This window comes from Anopheles darlingi, chromosome 3 (genome assembly GCF_943734745.1).
Source record: "Anopheles darlingi chromosome 3, idAnoDarlMG_H_01, whole genome shotgun sequence".
Lineage (NCBI taxonomy): Eukaryota > Metazoa > Arthropoda > Insecta > Diptera > Culicidae > Anopheles > Anopheles darlingi.
The window spans coordinates 19,683,967-19,701,466 of record NC_064875.1 but is presented as its reverse complement, the minus strand read 5'-3'; the positions used below and the strand labels follow the sequence as shown (position 1 = coordinate 19,701,466).

General features: G+C 47.1%; 4 protein-coding genes and 1 pseudogene across 4 annotated transcripts in view; 1 reads left to right on the top strand and 4 right to left on the bottom strand.

Moving 5' to 3' along the window:
- Nucleotides 1-94: 94 nt before the first annotated feature.
- LOC125957133 (serine protease 53-like) lies at nucleotides 95-2,721 on the bottom strand. The gene is made up of 6 exons (XM_049689613.1): nucleotides 2,563-2,721; nucleotides 2,406-2,503; nucleotides 2,224-2,336; nucleotides 1,553-2,151; nucleotides 424-992; nucleotides 95-361 (listed from the first exon to the last, which is right to left on the bottom strand). The coding sequence occupies exons 1-6, from the start codon at nucleotides 2,690-2,692 to the stop codon at nucleotides 173-175; spliced, it is 1,698 nt and encodes a 565-aa protein (XP_049545570.1). The 5' UTR covers nucleotides 2,693-2,721; the 3' UTR covers nucleotides 95-172.
- An 835-nt stretch (nucleotides 2,722-3,556) lies between these two features.
- On the bottom strand, nucleotides 3,557-5,154 carry LOC125957152 (serine protease snake-like; annotated as a pseudogene).
- A 427-nt stretch (nucleotides 5,155-5,581) lies between these two features.
- Nucleotides 5,582-8,013, bottom strand: LOC125957134 (transmembrane protease serine 9-like). Its single transcript, XM_049689614.1, has 6 exons — nucleotides 7,524-8,013; nucleotides 7,368-7,465; nucleotides 7,177-7,289; nucleotides 6,500-7,098; nucleotides 5,872-6,434; nucleotides 5,582-5,801 (listed from the first exon to the last, which is right to left on the bottom strand). Exons 1-6 carry the CDS (start codon nucleotides 7,648-7,650, stop codon nucleotides 5,613-5,615), a joined length of 1,689 nt encoding a protein of 562 aa, XP_049545571.1. The 5' UTR covers nucleotides 7,651-8,013; the 3' UTR covers nucleotides 5,582-5,612.
- Nucleotides 8,014-8,695: 682 nt separating this feature from the next.
- Nucleotides 8,696-11,563, top strand: LOC125957136 (sialin). Its single transcript, XM_049689621.1, has 4 exons — nucleotides 8,696-9,212; nucleotides 9,953-10,198; nucleotides 10,279-11,121; nucleotides 11,199-11,563. The coding sequence occupies exons 1-4, from the start codon at nucleotides 8,919-8,921 to the stop codon at nucleotides 11,460-11,462; spliced, it is 1,647 nt and encodes a 548-aa protein (XP_049545578.1). The 5' UTR covers nucleotides 8,696-8,918; the 3' UTR covers nucleotides 11,463-11,563.
- Nucleotides 11,564-16,369: 4,806 nt separating this feature from the next.
- LOC125957122 (structural maintenance of chromosomes protein 2) overlaps nucleotides 16,370-17,500 on the bottom strand; it is a 4,010-nt gene continuing 2,879 nt past the window's right edge. Inside the window, exon 4 of the mRNA XM_049689596.1 lies at nucleotides 16,370-17,500. This exon is cut by the window's right edge and continues 228 nt beyond it. Within this exon, the coding sequence (XP_049545553.1) occupies nucleotides 16,413-17,500 (1,088 nt within the window). The 3' untranslated portion in view covers nucleotides 16,370-16,412.

Sequence of the window (17,500 nt, the reverse complement as noted above, 5' to 3'; positions counted from 1 at the left end):
GCAGGCCAATACCGCTCGTCGGTTGTAGCGCCGGATAAGTAAGTAAGTAAGTAAGGGTAAAATATAGCTTACTACAGCTTAAACTTCACTCGGTCCACTCGGTATCATAAAGTTTGTATGAAATCGGTTTGTGTGTAATGTTTAAACCAGTTGAACATATTCTGTATTCCTTCTAATCGGAGAATATATGCACTTTATCACGCCGTCCTACGATGATTGCCTCTATCCAATCGATATGTGGAGTGATATCAGTAACAATTAAGTTGGAACCACAATCCTTAGTCATAGCCGATATAACACCAAACGTGTAGGCAGGCATCATTCGTATCGATCCATTTACTGCGGAGGCACCATAATCGACCTGAAAGGGAACATAAAATACTGTTACATTCTTGCAAATTAAGACAACATGGTGGTCCCTACCGAACAAACGCCCGGCATCATGTTGACATTATTGTTGTAGCAAACTAAATCACTAGCGGGGTCATTGGTGATGCGACAATTCCTTCCATTCGAGCCACGAATTGTAATTGTTCCATTTACCAGTAACAATGGATCAGTGCTTCGAGCAAAGGGCCCATACGCCCGAAACACTGGTACTCCTGACCATTCCCCCAAGATCCTGCGATCCCAGAGGCAAACAGGACGGAAATAATCGGCGTTGATGAACCTTCCTACCTTCACGAGAGCGATATCGTTCTCCGGACGTCCTGGTCTATATCGTGGTGCTACATATACATCCGTAATAGCAACTCTTTCCGTGCCTAAGTCACTATCAAAATTCACATACTTAGGATGCTCTCTGCGTGCTGTTACACAGTGAGCCGAGGTTAGCAAAAATTTGTAGTCGATTAGTGTAGCTCCACATTCAAACTCTGAAGGTTCTTCCTTATCCCAGATCAATCCATAGCGAGTTCTGTAAAATCCTCTTCCATACAAAACTGTTGTTCCATTTTTTAACCTTCCAGGACAATAGATCCCCTTCGTGCAAGCTGAAACAAGAAAGGCAAACGGAATTATTTTTGCTTATGACCAATTTAAAGTGTATAATATTGGGCCCTATTGCGAGTGTCTTGTCTTGCAAACGAGACTGCCTTACTACTGCTGAAAAAACTTAGCAGTCTTGTTTAGCTTTAATGAATGAACTTGTGATTTTTTACAGCCTGATTTCTAAACAAATACTAATACTACCAAATTAATCACCAACACCACTAAAAACCAACATCTTTCGCTCCAATGGCAACTACGACCAAGCCGAAAAAATATACCATTTTCAGTCTCGTTTTCAAGACTCAGAGTCTGGTGCCAAAACCTACCAGACTCTGAGTCTTGAAAACGAGACTGAAAGTCGCGTTGCCATTGGACTGAAGGATGTTGGTTTTTAGTGGTGTTGGTGATTAATTTGGTAGTATTAGTATTTGTTTTGAAATCAGGCTGTAAAAAATCACAAGTTCATTCATAAAAGCTAAACAAGACTGCTAAGTTTTTTCAATAGTAGTAAGGCAGTCTCGTTTGCAAGACAAGACACTCGCAATAGGGCCCATTATCTTACCACCATAGCTAAGCGATTTATTGGTTTCTCGCTCCAGCCAATCAATGTAGGCAGCGACCCGAGTATAAACTCCCATAGATCCTGCAGTACAAGGTGTTCCGAACGAAACGATTCCCACAATTACTGAAATGATGTCACCTCCAACGTCGAGGCGCTTCACTCCTATCGGTCCCCCCGAATCTCCTTCACAAGTATCCATGTTGTTTCCAGCGGCACAAAACTGATCGTATCGCAATCCTTCAGGCATCTGGCGTCGGTTAATGGTAAGGCGTTCAGAGCATCTTGTTAACGCTATTCTATCTAGCTGTACTCGCTGTAAGGTGGGACTGAGGTCTTCCCCAAAACCGGTTACGCCGAATCCAACGGCATCCATACGTTCGCCGGGTAATTCTTCTTCATGCCACAAGCAAGCCGCACATACTGCCGCACTGAATTTGGCAGGTTTGATCAGCTCAATCAACGCAATATCAAAATATTTACGGGATCCGCGATACTGAGGATGTACCGTGATGACGCGGATCGCGATCTGCTGAGCAAATTCATCATCTTCTGGGCTACCAAGATCTGTGTCGCCAATTCGTACCGTATCGGGAGGAATACTAGATAACATCAAAAATGTACAAAAAGTTAAACAGTTTGTGGTATCCACTTTCACATGGCACAATTATTACTTATCGTGGTCAACACTACAATGTGCGGCAGTGAGTATGAATGCTGCGGTGATCAAACTACCCCCACAAAGATAGTCAATTTTTCCGCTAGGTCTAGTCCATCCAAGGGCTACCTATAGATGAACCATCCGAACAGTTTCTAACGAGCAAAGCGTTTATGTATTTGGTGCTTCTAGACTCACCATGTGCTGGAACTCGCCTCGCAGTACACGAGTTCCGCCATATCCACCACCACCACCTAGAGGATCGTTTCTACCCCAGTAAAAACGTTTCGGACAATCTGAACAAAACGTTTCGGTGAGAGATTCTTAGCTTTTCCAGTAAAAAATCCTTTCATACCTTTCATATTCGTTCTTCTATAGTAATCATCATCCGGTGGTTGGTCAAAGAATAAGGGAGCTTCTTGTGCAAACCCACAGTTCACTAGCACTACCAAGCAAACAGAAAACCATTGCAACACATGGTACATCACGTTTATTGTCTAACGATGCTACCGCATCAACGACCTGGAACAGACTAACCGTAAAACCCGTTCTTCCATCTAATAATGCCGAGCGATCGTGGATCAAGCGTTTGACGCGGGGTTTTAATCACCAGCTACGTCATCAACGTGACCAGTACAGCTCGGTAGAATCGCAAGGGCAGATCAATTTGTTGCGGATCATCCAACGGTGTAAGCGCGTAGAATGTATTTGGGATTGGTACTCCCAAAACCTACGAATATTTTCTTATTACAAATATTATTAATGCATTAGACAAAAATCCCCTGCGGTTGTTAACGGCAAAAGATTATTCTATTTATTTATTCAATCAGTAAAAGCAATTATGCAAAACATCTATGTCTACAGGATTGCTGGAGTTTCCGCGCAATGAATCATTCCTTTTAATCGGAGAATACATGCAACTTATCACGCCGTCCTACGATGATTGCCTCTATCCAATCGATATGTGGAGTGATATCAGTAACAATTAAGTTGGAACCACAATCCTTAGTCATAGCCGATATAACACCAAACGAGTAGACTGGCATCATCAATTGCGATCCATTTATTGCGGAGGTTCCATAATCGACCTGAAAGGGAACATAAAATACTGTTACATTCTTCCAATTTAAGACAATATGGTGGTCCCTACCGAACAAACGCCCGGCATCATGTTGACATTATTGTTGTAGCAAACTAAATCACTAGCGGGGTCATTGGTGATGCGACAATTCCTTCCATTCGAGCCACGAATTGTAATTGTTCCATTTACCAGTAACAATGGATCAGTGTTGCGAGCAAAGGAACCGTAGGCCTGGAAAATTGGTGCTCCTGGCCATTCTCCCAAGATCCTGCGATCCCAGAGGCAGGCAGGACGGAAATAGTCGGCGTTGATGAACCTTGCTATTTTCACGAGAGCGATATCGTTCTCCGGACGTCCTGGTCTGTATCGTGGTGCTATATATACATCCGTAATAGCAGCCCTTTCCGTGCCTAAGTAGTTATCAAAGATCACATACTTCGGATGCTCTCTGCGTGCTGTTACACAGTGAGCCGAGGTTAGCAAGAACTGGTAGTCGATCAGTGTAGCTCCACATTCAAACTCTGAAGGTTCTTCCTTATCCCAGATCAATCCATAGCGAGTTCTGTAATATCCGCTGTCGAAATGAACTGTTGTTTCATTTTTTATTCTTCCAGGACAGAAGATCCCCTTCGTGCAAGCTGAAACAAACAGAAAGTAACCTTGCTTTTACTTATTATCAATTGAAAGTGTATAATATTATCTTACCACCATAGCTAAGCGATTTATTGGTTTCTCGCTCCAGCCAATCAATATAGGTAGCGACCCGAGTATAAACTCCCATAGATCCTGCAGTACAAGGTGTTCCGAACGAAACGATTCCCACAACTAATGAAATGATGTCACCTCCAACGTCGAGGCGCTTCACTCCTATCGGTCCCCCCGAATCTCCTTCACAAGTATCCATGTTGTTTCCAGCGGCACAAAACTGATCGTCTCGCAATCCTTCAGGCATCTGACGTCGGTTAATGGTAAGGCGTTCAGAGCATCTTGTTAACGCTATTCTATCTAGCTGTACTCGCTGTAAGGTGGGACTGAGGTCTTCCCCAAAACCGGTTACGCCGAATCCAACGGCATCCATACGTTCGCCGGGTAATTCTTCTTCATGCCACAAGCAAGCCGAACATACTGCCGCACTGAATTTGGCAGGTTTGTTCAGCTCAATCAACGCAATATCAAAATATTTACGGGATCCGCGATACTGAGGGTGTACCGTGATGACGCGGATCGCGATCTGCTGAGCAAATTCATCATCTTCTGGGCTACCAAGATCTGTGTCGCCAATTCGTACCGTATCGGGAGGAATACTAGATAACATCGAAAAGGTACAAAAAGTTAAACAGTTTGTGGTATCTACTTTCATATGGCACAACTATTACTTATCGTGGTCAACACTACAATGTGCGGCAGTGAGTATGAATGCTGCGGTGATCAAACTGCCCCCACAAAGATAGTCAATTTTTCCGCTAGGTCTAGTCCATCCAAGGGCTACCTGTAATGAACCATCCGAACAGTTTCTAACGAGCAAAGCGTTTGTGTAATTGATGCTTCTTGACTCACCATGTGCTGGAACTCGCCTCGCAGTGCACGAGTTCCGCCCCAGCCACCACGACTAAATGGAGTGTCGTTTCTACCCCAGTAAAAACGTTTCGGACAATCTGATCAAAACGTTTCGGTGAGTGATTCTTAGCATTTCCAGTAAAAAATCCTTTCATACCTTTCATGTTCGTTCTTGTATAGTAATCATCATCCGGTGGTTGGTCAAAGAATAAGGGAGCTTCTTGCGCAAACCCACAGTTCACTAGCACTACCAACCAAAAAGCCAACCATTGCCACACCTGGTACATCACGTTTATTATCTAATGATGCTACCGCATCAACGAGCTAGAACAAACTAACTCTACAACTTGTTTTTCTATCTCATTATGCCGTTGATCAAGAGTTTGAGACGAGTTTTTAATCACCAGCTACGTCATCAACGTGACCAGAACAGCTTGGTTGAGTCGCAAGGCCACAGCAACTTACCTTACGTTGTAAGCGTGTAGAATGTATCGGTGCGTGTGAACAGCACACTCAACAGTAGCTCAACAGTAGCTCAACAGTACTCATGTGCCTAGGAACGTAACTCGAATGCAATCCTCTAAATAATCGTGAATAAAGAGTCGAATGCTGGACTTCGAAGTGAATAGACCTATCTTTCTAAAGAGCATCCGAAAACCGCCTCTTTTCAGTGAAAGCCAACAGCGGACAGAACAAAATATTATTATTGTGATAAACGAAAATCTTGTATGGCTTTTTGAGGCAGAAGGCTATTTTATTTATTAAATTCAATCAGTAAAAACAAGCATTTGATTACGTCGTGCAACGACGATAGCTTCTATCCATCTGATGTGCGGCGTGACATCTGTCACGATCAAGTTGGAACCACAACCCTGGCTTAGCACGGATGTTACACCGAACATGAAAACTGGTTCCAACAGCTCCGTCTTATTGGTTACCGCTCCCCCGTAATCCATCTGTAAGAGGAGTAAAAAAGCAATGTTGTTAGATCAAAGAGTTCAACAAAGTAAAGAAGCTAGTACCTACCCAACAAGCATCCGGAATCATCTTGACACTGTTGTTAAAGCAAACCAAATCACTACTAGAAGCATCACTCACACGGCATTCCTTTCCAATTGAGGCATGCACGGAGATGGTGCTGTTGGTTAACGTCACAGGTTCGAGGTCATCGAGTATTGGTCCGTAGGCAGCAAATCTTGGAGTTCCTGACCATGCACCATCGATGCGACGATCCCACAGACAAACTGGACGAAAGACGTTGGGGTTGATGAACTTTGCCATCTTCACCAGGGCGATATCATTATCGGGACTTCCAGGTTTGTATCGCGGGGACACATAGACGTCTGTTACGGCAACGCGCTCAGAATCATCATGCGCGACGTACTTTGGGTATCCTTTAGCGGTGGTAACACAATGAGCCGATGTTACTAGGAACTGGTAATCGATCAGTGTAGCACCACACTCGTATATTGAAGGATCTGCTTCATTCCAAAGGAGCCCGAACCGATGTTTTAGCTTTCTACTCTCGTCATAATAAACCGTTGTTCCGCTGGTGGCTCGTCCTGGGCACAAGAAGCCTTTTGAACAGGCTGAAAGAAACGAGAGGACATCTCAAGTAAGTGTTACATTCCGAGGTAAAGACTATCCCTCCTACCTCCATAGCTTAGCGTACGATTCGTCTCTTGCTCGATCCAATCGATGTAGTCACTGATTCTGGTGTAAACTCCCGTAGATCCCGGAACACACGGAGTTCCAAACGATACGACGCCAGTTACCAAATGAATCACTCTGCCTTCAACATCCAGTCGCTTCACTCCTATCGGACCTCCCGAATCGCCTTCACAGGTGTCCATACCATTACCGGAGGCACAAAATTGATCATTTCGAAACCCATCGGGCATCTGTCGCCGGTTGAGGAATATTCTCTCCGCACAAACTGACGGTTCCACCTTGTCGAGCTTCACCAGCTGCAAGGTGGGGCTACGCGCTTCGCCAAAACCGGTTACACCGAACCCAATGGCTTGCATTCGCTCCTCCGGCAGCTCTTCTTCACGCCACAAGCAAGCTGGACATACTGCTTCGCTAAACTTAGAACGTTGGGCCAGTTCAATCAGCGCTACGTCGAAATATTTACGGGATCCACGATACTTCGGGTGTACGGTGATGCCGAGAATCGGGAACTGTTGTGCAAACTCATCATCCGCCAGGCTGCCCAGATCCGTGTCACCGATTCGTACTGTATCGGGAGCAATGCTTAAATAACACAAACGAAAAAAAAATCAATAAAGCACCGGTCATTGACCGCTACGGAAGAATTGCTGCTTGTTTTACTTCTCTGAATCATAAGTACAATGTGCGGCCGTAAGAACGTGCCGCGCGGTTATCAAGGTCCCACCACACAGATACTCGATGCTAACATTCGACCGAGTCCAACCGATCGCTACCTGATAAGAAATGTCATAGGATTACCGCAGCCACGCAGTACGCTGTTATGCGGAACACGTTTGTAGACGACTCCTTACCATGTGTTGGTACTCGCCACGGAATACTCGACGACCGCCATACCCAAAATGGGGAATACCATACGGATCCAGATCCCTATAGAACCTATTTGGACAATCTGATATGTTTGATCGAATGTTAGAATGTTGATACTCAACTCACTGACTGGTTTTTACCTCTCAGGTTTTTTCTTTCCATAAAATCACTCGGTGGTTCGTCCGAGAACCAAGGATCCTCGCCGAAAACCAGAGAATCTAACAGAACTACCGCAGATATCACTAATAATACCGCACGATAGCACATGTTGCGGCTTTTCACGTCAGAATACACAGAAACTGTACAGCAAACTGATCGTACCGGCGACTGTTGTGTCTCGTTAAGCCTTTCAATCTCCAAAAACGAGTTTTGTTTTAGATTCACTTCGTGCGAACCTGTTTAACCGACACGGAATCACGATGGACGGCCGATCTTGGCCGATAATCGAGAAAACAGATGATGACCTTGAACGTGCTCCTGACCTACGACACCGGAGTCAACAACGACATCACATGGCACTTCGAGATCCTCGCTTTTGCGTACAACTGTGACACTCCTAGGCAAGCGTCTCTGCTTTAAAAAAGCCCCCGATTTGATGGTCACAACAGGGATTAAACGTTTACACTTCCACTCATCACGAACGATTGGCGAAAACTGAATCACATGTTTTCAGCTCGCGAAACCAACGATGCCTCAACCTTGAACCAACTGATTTAAACCTGAATTTCAACTTCCCCTATGGACGTGATGATTTTTTTGTTTATAAACAACAGCTGGACGGGGAAGTCTAGACTGGACTTGAATGTTTAACATTCTGCCGCATCGACTTCTGCCGGTCTCAATGCAGCTCGTGACATAATAACTGCGCGTATTATCATCTCTAGGATGTGCTTTCCGTTTCGTCATCGATGCAAGTTGATTGCCGGCTCTCGATGCATCTTTGTTCGGATCGACCGTTAGACGGTTTTTTTTAAAAATCGTTAGCATCTTCAGTCGTTGCTCAAAACCTTTCTTAAACGCTTCCCAATCGCTCCCCGTTATCAGCTTCAAAGGCGATACGCTTCCCTTTGGCCGGTGCAAAAAAAAATCCATAGACACCAGGAAGCTGTACTCACGCCGTCGGCTGTCAGGCTACCGGCACCGGCAAAGACGAAGATTAGTGGCAGATGCGCGCATCTCGTCAGGCGGTGTTGTGTACCCGCGAGATCATGCCCGCTTATCTTCGTGGGACGGCCGGCTGCATGTCAGAGTGGGATACGGCGGCCAGAACAAATTACGGCAAAATCAACAGCCTCAAGACAGTTGGACTGATCGCTCTCTAGCGGCCAGTCGCGTTCACGGTGGCAAGTCTTAGTTGACCGGCAGTATTCCAGTAGACGTTCTTGGACGGATCCATCGGTTTTAGCTTTAGCACCATGTGCCCTGCGAATAATTGTGTGAAGTGAAAGCTACACGGCCGAAATTCAGTGTGATCAGTCGAGTGGACGAGCTTTGGTTCAGTTATCACATAGTTTATTATTAAATCCTCATCCGCGATGGCCAAAGACGAACCAATGAGTGCGAGGACCACGCTTTGGTACCTGGTGTTTGTGGGCTTTGCGGTGAACTACATGATTCGCATCAACACGAACATCACGATCGTGGCAATGATCAAACAATCCGAGACGGAGTTTGTCGGACAAACGAAAGTAGACTACGCCTGCTACGTGGCGAATGATTCGATCACTTCAGAACCAGACCAGTCACCGCCATCACTGGAACACAGCTTACTGCGATCGCGCGAAGGCAAAATCATTTCTCCGGAGCAACTTCTATTGCGGCTGCTAAAGGTAAATAGTTCAGAACGCTGCGGAATGCTATCTTCTCCCCACGGACCACGGAACCAGTGATAAATTGCCTCTTCTTGTCAGCAAAGCTAATCCGCGGTACAACACAACACGTGGTGGGGGCACACGACAGCGAGAAATAGCAAGTTCATTGTTGTGATACATACATTTCACAGCACCGGCTGACAACAATCGAGTGATATAGGACTTTTCCCGGGCACCCCGGCGCCCTCACAATAAAACTAAGATGGCAAATATTGTGTAATGCTCCTCTGCACCACTGCCGCATCACCTGAACTTGACCTTCCTCAACCCTATCCAAATGCACGGACCATACGGTGGCACGCGCACATGAACTGTTGACCTCTCTGGCCCCATGCGCCAATCAGACACATTTCGCGCCAATTGGTTATGCCAATTAATTAATGTCACCATTAAGCTCCACGCTCCACGCAAAATGTGATAATGGGAACGCGCTAATCAAAAATTACTCTAATAGCCGCACGGTCGGTAGAGCCGGTTCCATTGGAGCATCGCACAGGAGGTCGTGATCTGCGTTCTGTCAACCAGGTTATCTGTACGCGCGCGCGTGTGTGTGTGGGTTGCCAGGGGTATTTTAGTCCATTTTTAGCGGCCGGACGAATGCAGCATGAAAGGGCCTTTGACCATTTTCTTTAGATTTGCAGAGCTGCAATGGTTTAATCTGCGTTGTTTTTTTTTTTTGCTTTCTCACTACTGTACAGCTCGATCTTCAGGAGGATGGCTTCGATTGGAACGACTACCAGCAGGGCATAATACTCGGTGCATTTTACTGGCTGCACTGGATTACGCAAATCCCGGGCGGCATACTGGCTCGACGGTACGGAACGAAGCTAGTGTTCGGGGCGAGCAATGTGATCGGTTGCTGGTTGTGCTTCCTGATGCCGATCGCTTCCTACTGGGACTACCGCATTCTGGTGTTTCTGCGTGTTGTACAAGGACTGATATGTGTAAGTGTTCGAACTCTTGATCCTGGAATCGAAACGTTGTACGTGGTAATGGCTCATCACAGTTCTCATCTGTCGTTTAGGGACTGGCATGGCCTGCGATGCACCATATGGCCGGCCAGTGGATCCCACCGAACGAGCGCAGCAAGTTCGTGACCGCCTATCTCGGTTCCTCGATCGGTGTAGCGCTTAACTTCCCACTCTTTGGCTTCATCATTGCGCACACTTCCTGGGAGTATGTGTACCACTTCTGTGGCATCTTCGGTACGGTTTGGTACGTGGCGTGGCTTTATCTCGTGTACGATTCCCCGTCGGAGCATCCGCGGATCCATCCGGCCGAGCGTAAGTTCATCGAAAGCTCGCTCGGTATCAGTGACCATGGGACGCAGGGAAAACGGGAGCAGGACATGGCGCCGACACCGTGGAAGCAGATCATCCTTTCGAAGCCCATGTGGATGACGGTCATCGCTCAGTGGGGCGGTATCTGGGGTCTGTTTACGCTCATGACCCAAGCGCCGACCTACTTCAACAATGTGCACGGTTGGAACATCGAGATGACGGGTTTACTGTCCGGTATTCCGCATCTCTGCCGGATGCTGTTCGCGTACGTGTTCTCCATCATCGGGGATCATCTGCTGAAGCACGAGCTGATGTCCCGGACCGGTGTGCGCAAGATGGGCGGCACGATGTGTTGCGTCGTGAATGGGATCTTTGTGTTTGCGTTGGCCAACAGTGGATGTAATTCGTTGATGGCGACCATCTTTCTGACGCTGGCCACGACGGTGCATGGTGCCGTCTCGACCGGTCCACTGGCCAATCTGGTCGATATGAGTCCCCGGTATGCCGGTATATTGCTTGGGTTTAGTGGTATGATCACGGTGATACCGGGATTCGTATCCCCGATCATTGTCGGTATGGTGGGTAATGTAAGTAGCTGGTAACAGGGAGGTATTGCGGGGATTATGATGTCGGGACTTATGCGATTTCTTCTCTTCTACTGCAGCACACTGTGGAACAGTGGCGCATCATTTTCCTCATCACATCCGCCACACTCATCGTCTGCGGTTTACTATATATGGCGTTTGCCGATTCATCTCAGCAAGCCTGGAATTCGGCCGATGTACCAGTCATCGACGATGGTAAGGCGGAGGAACTGGAAGGTCTGCAAGCGTTGAACAACGATCCAAGTAGCAGAAACATCGTACTGGAGCTAGATTCCACCAAAGAGCCCAAGACGGACGAAATGATTAGATTAAGTTCGGTTTGACGACAGTATTAGATTGGTCCTCCTCCAGACTCCTTTTCCTTCCCCCTCTTCCTCCTTCTCCTCAACCGTGAATATGAATAAACCAAAGCCCCAGGACTAGCCACTTACATTGACTTCCTCCTGTAGCCACTTCTTTGCGTTGCAAACTGCTCACCACATACCGTGTGTCGTATTATACCAGTGCGACAAATGTAAAGCCGGATTTGCGCAAATTCGGATTTACTTGAACACGAAGACAAATCATCACATTCACCACTTACGCGCACCCATCCATCCATCGGTATCGTCGGTGTATCGGGAGTACTACTCCCGTGTACTACTCATGCATATGCAAGTGACACCATCCAATGTGTAACGGGCATATCTATAATGCAAAACCATAAACTACTACCTCCACTGTAACCTCCACACACACACACACACACACAGCTTCCTCACAGCTCTTCCCACGAAGATCTTCTGCGTGTTCTGCTCCCAACGGGGCACAAGCTGCTGCTGCCGGGCCGGTGGCCGGGTTAAGCCGTAGTCAAACGCACCTCAAACGTGCGGCGCGCCTCGCGGCCACTGCGAATTTGTCGCGTTCGGGTTTTTGGGTGAGGCTTGATAAAATATTCAAATGCAGTAAAAGACACTTTTATGCCCATCATACATTGCGGAAATTTATGTTTATTTGATTTCGATACACGGTCTTGCGATCACCATCACTCGTTTATCGCTTCCGGCCAAGTACGGGGCCGAACGCGCTCCTCAACGCTTCACTCCCCTCACTGGCATCTTGTGGCATTATGCTTACGGAAATGTGGTACTACCACTGCCAGGCGCGGAGGGCGTGAGCATCGATTTCCTTCCACTGGCTTTGTGGTGGGGTTAAAGAAGGAGTAGGAAAAGTTGTTTTCAAAAGGACGACGCCGCCGGTATCTTGGGCCAAAGGAAACAACTTTTCGGGCCCCATCTTCAGGCAACGGGAAAGCAGTGAGACATCGCGTTGAGTTATGGCTGTCTGCAGGAATGCCAACCGCCTCTTAGGAGGTTGCTTTTGAAGCTAGCGTAACATTCCCATTGCAAAGCGATAGATTGGTAATGGTTGCCGGGCGTTGATAATGGATATTGATAAGCCGATGTCATCGGATAAGAAGAGGTGTATTCTATCGATTTTCAATTGAATTCCACCACTTCATTGGTCTCGTTTTCTTTTCTCTCCGGCCTAAAGGTAGCTATTGTAAAATTGAATTAAATATCAAATGGTTTTTATGACGCTTTTCATTGCAAAACAGAATGGTAAGGACACTAAAGGGCAGGATCAACGCGCGGATCGCGTGAATGGTTGTGACAAATTTTACATTTCATCATCACACCTCAACTTTCTCGCTGTTCTCTCTTTCTCTCTCTCTCTCTCTCTCTCTCTCTCTCTCTCTCTCTTATCACACATCAAACCAACCACAAAGATGTTTTATGGATCGTAATCCATTTTCTCCAGCCAAAGGAAACATAACCTTCTGGTACACATTACCCATTATCACGTTTCGGTTCTGTTTCGGTGCAGGAATCAAATCGCATGCGAATGGTAATTTGATTGGCTGTCAAGTGAGCATTAAGGCAAAACGATGCACAAGTGAGTACTCCGCACTCCATTACTGCCGGCTTGTTCCGGCCAGTGAGCCAATTTTTACGGCACTGAAAATGATCACTTTTACTGCCTCAACATCTCTGCGTAACGGAAGCAAATATAGTCACCTCGAGTATTCCAGGAAACCATTGCTTTGCGTGCCTGGGAAAGGGTTTTGCCCGGGTGTAACGATAGTACGGAGCGGTCCCCACCATAAATCTTGCGGCATGTAGAGATGAAGTCTCCACGTGAGCCACGTGAGGGAGCTGTGCCACCGTTTTTTAACGGATACTAAACCGATGCGACGGTTTTCGGGCGGCATTCATTTGTATCCTTCATCCTGCCAGTTCATCGTCCGCAGTTTATATGTTTTGCATACTTTCTCCAATTCTCTCCAATTTATCACCTTTTCGGGTGGTGCACCATTTTTCAATAAACACTCCTTCCTTCCGAGTACATCACGCCACCCCTTCCAAAAACCGCTAGCAAATAGATTCCGGAACGGAACTCGTGCTCCCGCAAAGTCAGCCTAGAATTGTCCTCGTCCTTAACGTTGCGACAGCATCGCAAGCGACAAGCCAATATCATAAAAAAGTGAAATCCCTCGCGAGTTGCGTTCCACTCCGCTTATGCTCTCTCTCTCTCTGTGCGGCACCGGTGGAATCGGAATCAACTCCTTCTCTATTCCAGCCCTGGCATACTCGCCAGCGGCAACAACAACGAAACAACCTAACGAACGGAACCGATCCGGTGGCGATGGTGGTGGTAGTACTCGTGGAATGAAAAATTGAAATCCTTCCTTCCGTTTTTTTGCTTCTTTTGCGTCCTGTTGTCCCCAGCGAAGGGCGTGCAGCGCGGGTGCAACGCCTTGTGGGTGCGAAATTGCTGCCACCGTCACCGCCGCCGCAGGTTACACAACGCGTGGACCGGGAATGCATGGGACGCTGGCAAGTGCAAATTGATTTCCCACTTCGGCGCTGTTGGCGCAAATCCTCGCGCCTCGTACGCGCCGAGAGCGATGGCGGGATAAAGATGCGTGCGTGTGCTCGCGGCTTTATGTTTGTATTTATTGTTTGCACGCCAGTCGGTTTGTGTTTATGATTATGGATGTTTGATTGGAAGTTAGAGTGATTGGATGAGATATGGGACCGGATTTTGGGCGCCTCCTTCTTCGATGGTCCCGCTGGTATCACCGTCGGTGACAAAAGACATTGTCGAAAAGGTATTTAGTCATATTTTACGATAAAAGCACACAGTACAGTGCAGATGCTAGTCTCCACTCCCGTGTTCGGTAGCATATGCTGGAATGTTTGTGTTTGTGTGTGACCAAAAAAAGCAACCTGTTGGCAGAGCAGCGTTCGGTATCCCTTTTTGGCCCAAAAACGACCATCCTGCCAGCACTTAAAGCACCTAAACACTCCTCGGGCAGGTGGAATACCCGCCGTCGTATCTACAAGACTGCGCCATAAAAGGGTTTTCTCATATAAATCCTGTCCACTAAAACCACCACCCCCTCCGGGCACGTGGAAAGGATGAAAGGTGCACAGCAGCAGAAAGGTGAGTAAGTGCAAAACTTTCTAACGCACCACCACCACCAGCACGTCAGACCCCGGGTTAGCTGGCTGGCAAACACACGGCAAGGATATCTCCCCTTTTTACTCTGGCACAGGACACGGGATACGATCCCTCGTCCTATGCAAAAGATGGACAAACTTTTATTTTAAATGTAATATGTTAAAAAGGACATTTTTCAAAACTCCCGTGAGAGACATTTATTTGCTTATAATGTAAGTAAATGTTTTTTTTTCTGGATCACTGGATGCTCTGTGCCACTCCGGGATAAACCGGACCAGCGGACCGATGCACGGAGAGTGTCTGTGGGGGGAGGGTCACACACTGCCTCTGGCGGCTTCCCACGGTGTACTCCGACACACGATAGATAGCGGGATCTTTAAAATGGGAAGCCAAACAAACACGTGGTGACCGTATACGGATGCTTCGCCCCAGCTCGTTGCTGCCCAAAAGTGAGCAAAAAGTTGGTGCTGAAGGATGCGTTGTTTACCCATTTTCGGGGGGGCTGGTTGGAAGAGAGTGGAAGGCTAAAGGATTGGACCTTTACCGCACAAACAAACCTATTTCACCGGGAAAACACCCTCCCCAGCTTCGTGATCTAACCCTTACGTGACAGCGGTTGTGGCTTGATGCCGAAATGGGTTAAGGTAGCGTTCATCGTTCCTTCAACGTTCCAACGAGAGAAAAAAAAACCAAAATGCGGGGTCATTTTTAAGGGACAGCCGGATTGTCACATCTTGTCGATAATTTAAGAGAACCCCCGTTCCGTGTACGGTCTCGGCGCAAAAAAATTCGTTGACGGACGCTGGGCGAGCTTTTTGGTTCTTCGGTTTGGTTGGACTGTTTTTCGAAAACAACATGCTGCTGTGTTGTAGCGTGTCCCACCCGAGAGTGGTACCGAGATAACTCGAAGTGATGAATATTTCAGGAAGAAAACAAACTCAACATGGTGTCAAGATAAGCGTTCGTTCTGGTAGAGACCACGCATGTGGGGCATGTACCTAGGGGGGACAGAACACACCATCATGTTGCCAGTCGCTTTTTTCAGTTGTATAGCCAGAATACCTTCAATTTGGTTCAAATAATTACACAATTTCAAACTCTTTATGTGTTTTAAAATGTGGGTAAGGGACAAGAAAAGGGACGAAATAGACGAATAGACGAAAGTCTTCGGTATGGATATGGCGAGCAAATATTTCGTTTGTTTGATCTTTCATACGATCAACATTCCAAAAAAGCAACCAACAAGATAACACTAATTGCACGATCTCTGTTTGATAACAGGAAGAAGAGCGATAAAAGAACCCGAACTACACATTCACATTCGGTGGATACCGTTTACCTCCGTTTGTGTTTACTTATTTCCATAAGTACATCGTTTCTTCGTTAGGATTATGATTTAGCTGGAGCCGTAGAGATGATAACTAGAATAGATAACTTAATATTCTAGGTAGTCCAGGACAAGATGCTAGGAGCATCTTGGCGCCATGCTGGATCTTTTTCTTTGATTTACAGAGTAAAAGGGGCACCCGTTCGTGCAATTCGTCGTTTACGCTTCTCATCGATACCATCGCCGTCGTCGCCCTCGTCCCGATGAGATTTCCGCATCTTGCGTTCAATTACTGCTCGAACTCGATCAAGAAAACGTTTAAAGTTTATCCAAAAGTCGTATATTTTACAGAAACAGTGTGTACACGCGATTTAAAAAAAATTGAACACTAAATGCTAGCAACGTGTTTACAAATGTTAGATTCGATAAGGAGGCTACGAAACTAAACCCGTCCTGCGGCAGCAGCTGCAGCCGCCGCACGCTTCAGGTTGGCCATATTTACGGTGCGCGTCACACCGGACATACCATCGGTGAACTTCGTCCGGAACAGGACGTTCGCGTTGTTGAACATACCGTCCTTCAGCGAGACGATGATGAACTGCGAGTTCGTAAAATGTGCCTTCAACATATTGCCAATGTTTTGCGTGTGGGACAGATCGAGCGCCGCATCGACCTCATCGAGGATGTAGAGTGGTGCCGGTTTGTACTTGAGCATGGCCAAAATTAGCGATAGCGCCACCAGTGATCGTTGGCCACCGCTCAGCTCCGCTAGTGCCTCCTTCCACATACCATTGAAGCCGACCTTGACCTCGAGTCCCTTCATAAAATTGACCCCATCCGGTGGTACCAGTTTCGCCTGCGAACCCGGAAGCAGCGTGCTGAAGATACTGCCAAAATTTTCGTCCACCTCGCTCCAGGCCACCTTGAGCTTGTTTTTCTTCTCTTCGTCCAGATCGGTAATGATGGCCTGAATCTTCTTTTTGTCATCTTCGACCACCTTTTTCCGCCGGATCACCTCTTTGTACTGTTCCTCTTCGCGCTCGAGCAACACCATCGCCTTCTGATTGACGTTACGGCTCATCTTGTCCTTCGACTCCTGCAGCTTCTTCAGCTTCCGGCCCGCCTCCTGCGGATCCTCCTTGTTGTAATCGTACCGCGTGTTCTTCACGCCGAAGAACTCCTTATCCTCCGGTATCCAGGTGTACTTCTCCTCCATCCCGCGTATCCGATCGTACCCGTCTTTATTGTCGCTCCGAACTTTTGTGATCTCGTTCTCCTTCTTCTTAATCTCAAGCCGCAGCTCGTCATTTTGCTTCAGCAGCTTATCGCGCTGGTGGTACTTGCCCTTCAACTCTTTGCTCTGCGAGTTCATCTTCTCTTTGTGCTGCTTAATCTGCTGTTTGAGTGCGGTTACGGCGGCCGTCATCTGATCACTCGTACCGCTCACTTCCTGTAGCCGCTGCTGCAGCTCCGCGATCTGCTGCTCGAGATTCTGGACCTGCTCCTTGGCCGCCACGATGCCCTTCTGCA